Raw genomic sequence first — 6,000 nt, forward strand, 5'->3', positions numbered from 1 at the left:
CCCACAGATATTATAATTGTGTGTCCTTTCCGGGATGCCTTGCCAGGGGGACTCAGACCCAGGGTCCCTTCAGGATGAAAACTTTCGAAGAATTTCCCATGACCCTGACAACCTACAAGGCCTCAGTGGTAAGTGGGGTGGGTGCACCGGTGCGCCCCAGGTCAGGGCCACTGGGCTCTTTCCACAGGGAGTCAGATGTCAGGAAGTCCTGAGGCCAGCAGCAGAAACCAGCTTGAAAATGTCAAATCCAGGTTGTGCCTCAGGCATGTTGGGTGCCACCGTGTCTCTGCTGCTTTCACCTGTGCCCTCCTCACTCACAGAGGGGCTCCCCTCCCTAGCACCCCAGCCTTTCTCTCCCAGCAAGGTAGAAACTCCAGTAGGAACCCAGCAGAAAGATGACTCCTTCTAGATGGTTCTCCTGGGATCAGCCTGAGTCAGGACCCCCCTTTGGTGGCCATCAAGCCACATGGCCAGAGAGGAGGAGATGGTGTCACTAGAGGAGGAGGCTGGGGTAAGGGGCACGGAAAACCACCTGTGTTCTCAGATGCAGTCAAGCAGAGTAGACCTCTTACAGCTCCGTGAGGCTGAAGGCACAGACAGCCTCCCAGCCTCCCTCCAGATGCGGTTGGTGAGTGAGCGCAGGACCAGGGGAGGCTGGGTGCAGAGGCGGCAGTGGGTGCCCTGGACCAGAGCCATGCAGACCCGGGCTCCCATTCCCAGGGCCAGATGAAAATGCTGGGGGGCCCCCATCTTTGACAAGAGTGCACTTCCCCTCCACGGAAATAAAAATGAAAACCATGCCAAGTCATGCTAAAGGTGACCTAGCCCCCCTAAACCTGGGATGTGTCTAAGGATCATTTTTCTATACTATGAGCTGCCAGATCCTTTCGATACTTTCCCTGTTTCTCCTGGTGCTCCTGCTCTGCCTGTGCCTTGAGCATGTGTATAGCCACCTTTTATGTCTCCCAGTGGGGTGTTCCAGTTTTGCCACCCTCCTGAGTAGTGAGGCATGGCCCTGCCAGGCCTCAGTTTCTCCCTCTGTGGTGGGGGCATGTGACCCTAACCTACAGGCTCTGGTGATGGAACGGATGCCTGTTTCCTGCACACTTCCCATAGGATGAGTGTCAGGTTGGCGGCGGGGCAGGTCCTTGGGGCCCACAGCCTTGGCTTGTTTTCTCTGCACAGGATAGCCAGACGGACAGTGGGATGGTGCTGGCCTCCGAGGAATTTGAGCGGCTGGAGAGCAGGCACAGACAAGAAAGTGGGCTCAGGTAGGGCTTCTGGAGCCTCCTCTCCTGGAAGGGGCCAGGGAAGGGAGGCCAGGCCGACATGTGCCTGTCACTCTCTTACCTGAAACCTTTCATGGCTCCATAGTGCCTTTCTGTGTGTTCAAGGCCGGCCACTCTGGGACTTGAGGCCTTTGTCCACCAGCCTTACCAAAGGCCCCCTCTCCCCCATCACCGTCCTGACCCAGTACACCTGGTGCTGGTCCCCAAACCTCCCTGCCATTCGACAGATACTCAGACAATATTCTTTGTGAAACCAGGAAAGATCCACCATGCCCAATGCGTGTAACACCCTTCCCCCAGCCAGGGGAGGCCACAGATCATGTGACCTAGAGATGGCTGGTGTCCCACTTTGATAAGAATATGGTTACAGAGAAATCCTCCTGTGTGCTTGCATAGGGGGGTGACCTGCACAAACAGTGACCTCCATTTGCCCAAGAAGATAGCCCCCGTCTCTAAAAAGAAAACCTGAATATTAACTTTTAAGGGTATATATAAAGTAGTTAAATGTCTACTTATCCACTTTAATAGTTGACTTGCTCATAGCTGTTTAAATGACAGGACTTACAATATTATATAAAACAGTGCTCTTTTCTGCTTTCTTCAGATCCTTGTGTTCAGACCGTTCACTTCTACCTTTGACACCTGTGTCTGTCAGGGTCCCCTTTTTGGGTCATCTGACACAGTTTTTCAGAGCAAATCTTGGCTTCTGCCTAGGCTATTTTTGAATCAATAGATGTTGTCTCTGAATAGTTTACCCTAGACCACAGGTGTTAATTTGTATCACATTAGGATAGTTGATGCCATTTTTCGCCTTTCTGATAGGTATAGTTAAGACCTCTACAACTTAGCCAAATATCTGTTATTTTCCCAGAAGCTTACAAAGGGCATGTTTGCAACACTGTGGACACTGGTGGTTGTGGGGTCGTATGCCTAGGGATAGTTACTGCATCTGTATCATGCATCTTGGCCTTTTTTGTTTTTATTGATTCGGGTGATCTCTATTAGTAACCTAGGTTTGGAAAATTAATGCTAATTTATTTGACAGAAATAGTTTCTGGCTGTTTCTTTACAGAACAGTTTTTTTATCTCCCTAAAAAGTAATTCAGTAAGAGGGTGAGCCAAAGGATGGTAGCTAGTTAAATTCAAATCTCCACAGATCTTCCTAAAAACAACACATGGAACAAGGCCTGTCAGAGCCCATGCCTATGATATAACCAGGGGAGAGACTTCAGCTATGTGTGGGTATAGAACTCAGCAGCAGAACCAGCAGAGCCATGCCCAAGCCCTAGCAGAAGGAGGGCAGGATGGGGACTGCCCCGTGAGAAGGGAATGTAAAGGTCCTTGGGACGGTGGCCACAGAGACTGGGGAGACAACAGAGTATGAGCACTAGAACAACTGCTTGGGAAGGCACTGCTTCTGAAAGGGCAGTGAGCAGGAAGTGAGTGTACACCTCAGGTGCCTGGTGGTGAAGGAAAAACAAAGTTGCAGAAGATTCTTATGGAAGCAAGATTGTATTAAGAATCCAGAAGACAGATACCCAAGGATCTGTTCATTACAGAAACTGCACCTCATGATAGGGGCAACAAAGTGCACTATTCTCTTCCCAGGTCCCCTTAGAAACACGTTGTGATGAGCCACAAAGAGGTGTAGCAGGTGACTTGGCAGGTGCATTCACTTGGCATATGGAACATTCTCCAAACAGGTGCAAGGATGGAATGTGCCTTGGAGGCATCTGTCAGGGAGAAGGAGGGAGTTTATCTGCCCAGTTCTTTCCTATCTCCTCTTAACCACTGGTTAGTACTCACCCTATGGGAAGTTAACTCACCCTCACTTCCAGGTGGTTCACCCAGCCCTTTCAATGGCCTCTCAGGATGCCAGATCTCATTCCCTGTGGTGTGGCATTTCATCCAAGTCTGTAGGTGAAAGGAAGATCTGGAAACCCTGGGCTTGTGGTTGGTCAGTATGGATGAATGGCAGCAGCCAAGAGGGGGTCCAGCACTCCCTGCTAAGTGACTGGCTGGTCCCCAGTGGTGTTAGAGCATGGGACACAAACAGAGCCTTTGGAAAGAGGGACGCAGTTGAAGGAATTCAAGGTGATATGGATCTGATACAGCACTCCCGAATGAAGAAAACTAGGGAGACACCCACATCCCTGGCCCCCCTTCCATAGGGTAATCTCAGCATGAATAATCATGAACAGAAAAAATAAGCACTATCCATATAAGAATAAAAAAGAAAATTAGAATTAAAAGTTTTCAATAGCTGTAAACACTCCAAGAAAAAAAAAAAGCATGGAAAAACTGTGATACAACACATCAACATGAATTAAATTTATAATTAAATAAGCAGCTGCACAGTGAATCATAAATTCAAAAATTCAGAATAGAAATGGATGAACAGTGTGAAGATATCAAATGGGAGCTGACTAAATTCATGGAAGAAATTGAAATAAAAGACAAATCCTCTCAAAAATGAAAAGCAGAGTGCCCAAGGGACAATTAGATATGATCAGACTTACAGTGGAGGGCACATTTGATAGACATGAAAAGAAGTCAAGAAATTAAAACTGAAATAAGTAAAGAGGTAAAGAAGTGTCAGAAAGAACGTGAAAAATTTAGAAGTTGAGTAGAAAAGATCCAACATGTGTACAATTGGTGTCTCTGAGGAAGAAGAATGCCAACAGTGAAATAGAACTAATATTTTAAATATGTAATTCAAGATAACTCTTAAATAAAAGGAGACCTGAATCTACATATTGGAAGGGTACCTGGGAAAACTGGCCCAAGAAGAGTAAACTCTGAGGCATATCCTAGTTGACTTTAGACTTTAGACTTTAGAGATAAACATTCTGGAAATCCAGGCAAAAAGACCAAGTCACTTAAAAAAAAGAGAGAGAGAGAGAGAGAGAGAGATTGGCATCAGGCTTTTCAATAGCACCAAGCAAAGCAAAAACAGAAGCAAAAGCAGAGAAACAAATTTTCAAAAAAAAATGAGTGCTAAGGAGGGAGAATCATAGGGCCATCAGCGAGGCAGGTGGGGACTGGAAGCGGCAAGGCCTCCTGGGCCAGGGGGAGAAGCTTGGATTTTATTCTGAGGGTGATGGGAAGCCACTGAAGGGTGTATCAAGAGGAGAAGGACACCATCTAATTTGAAGGATCTCTGAAGACTGGCCTATAGGGAGGCATGAGTGGGAGAAGAAAGATGTGCTAGGGCAGCCCAGAGCATGCAGTTACGGAAGCTCACTCTAAAGTAGGGGCAGAGCATGGATTGAGGGGCATGGATGCATTTTGGAATAGACAGGACAGGACTTCTGGGTGGGCTGGATATAAGGGATGAGGGAAAGGGAGGAAGAAAGGATGACACCCAGGTGCTTGAGTCATTGAATCAGCGTTGGTGTCATTTACAGAGACACAGGGGAGAGAAGCAGGTTTGGGGGAATGAAGTTGGGCTTTCTCCATTGTCCCACACCCAGGCTTGGGACAAAGAAAGCTCTGGTGTTTGCCAACAGTCACATCGGTTTGTTTTTGTATTTAAGTCAAGTCTGCGTGTGTTTCCATTGGCTTTTCTTATTGCTCCGGTTGTGTCTGGTGATTCCTATCAGACCCAACATGGTTTCAATCACTCTTCTCTTCTTTTCTTACTGACGTCACCTTCCCTGTCTCAGCAGCTGTAAAGGACCAGGCAGGAATATGGACGTGACCATGGCACACCCTGACCCCCCAGGGAGGCGGCAGAGGCCAGACCCAGGGGCCCAGGGCCAGGTGTTCTACAACAGCGAGTATGGGGAGCTGGCAGGGCGACCAGAGGAGAGCGATGGCATCCCATCTGCCCAAGTGCCCTTCTTCACAGACAGCAGCTACTAAGGCAGCTTCGGGCAAGGCCCACTGGACCCTGGGCTCCAACAGTTGGTGGGGACCGTGCCTGGCCAGCGGGCAGAGGGCTGGAGGCCCAGGCTGGGAACTCATCTCATTCGGTCTGGGGAAGAGCAAAACCCAGGCTCCAGGGCTCTCTTGAACTCCATCACCATGCCTGCCCAGGACCACCCTGCTGATCCCTGGGGCCCTTCTCCCCTTCAGATTCAGATTCTGCTTAGCTCAACATCCACAGGGGCCAGCCCTGGGTCGGGCACTCTCATGGGAAATATCTCTTTGGGTGCCTCCTCTCATCATGGTGGGCGGTGTGATCCCTGATTTCTGATGAGGAATATGAGGGTCTGAGAATCACATAGTAATCAAGGTTCAGCTGTGGTCTCCCAGCACCCACCCAAAATGCTGCCCCCGCCATGCAGCCTCTCTTCCCGTGGGAATGGTTTTCTTCACTTGCCACTCCAAGGCTCAAGAGAAGATGCATATGGCTCAAAGATACATTCCAGCTCAAAGCAACAAATGAGAAATTTGTGGGGGGAATGGGGGTGTCCTCTCCTGAGCCTGGCCAAACAGCTCAGAGTAGCCATCTCCGCAGTGCCGAGCCAGTTACAGCAAGCCTTCTTCTCCTGCGTGTTGAGAAGTACTATTCAACATTGTTTTTTTCCTTAGAACTTCAGAGACTATTTGAGCTGCTGTGAAGAATTTACTTTTTAAAACTTCCGTCTGAAGGGAGCCCAGGGAAGGTTTTTCTGAATCTGGACGATCCTTGCCTCTGACACCCAGTCAAGTGCTGTCATAACAGACCCCACTGTGGCCACCTCTTTCTGGAGAAAGTCCCCAGCCT

The 6,000-nt window shown here is 48.9% G+C and overlaps 1 protein-coding gene across 1 annotated transcript in view; it reads left to right on the top strand.

Moving 5' to 3' along the window:
• FLT4 (fms related receptor tyrosine kinase 4) overlaps window positions 1–5,230 on the top strand; it is a 38,928-nt gene extending 33,698 nt beyond the window's left edge. Inside the window, exons 28-30 of the mRNA XM_068534667.1 lie at window positions 8–128; window positions 1,186–1,271; window positions 4,955–5,230. Of these exons, the coding sequence (XP_068390768.1) occupies window positions 8–128; window positions 1,186–1,271; window positions 4,955–5,153 (406 nt within the window). The 3' untranslated portion in view covers window positions 5,154–5,230. The remainder of the gene's footprint in view (window positions 1–7; window positions 129–1,185; window positions 1,272–4,954) is intronic.
• The last annotated feature ends 770 nt before the right edge of the window (window positions 5,231–6,000 follow it).

Source organism: Eschrichtius robustus, chromosome 2, assembly GCF_028021215.1.
Source record: "Eschrichtius robustus isolate mEscRob2 chromosome 2, mEscRob2.pri, whole genome shotgun sequence".
NCBI lineage: Eukaryota > Metazoa > Chordata > Mammalia > Artiodactyla > Eschrichtiidae > Eschrichtius > Eschrichtius robustus.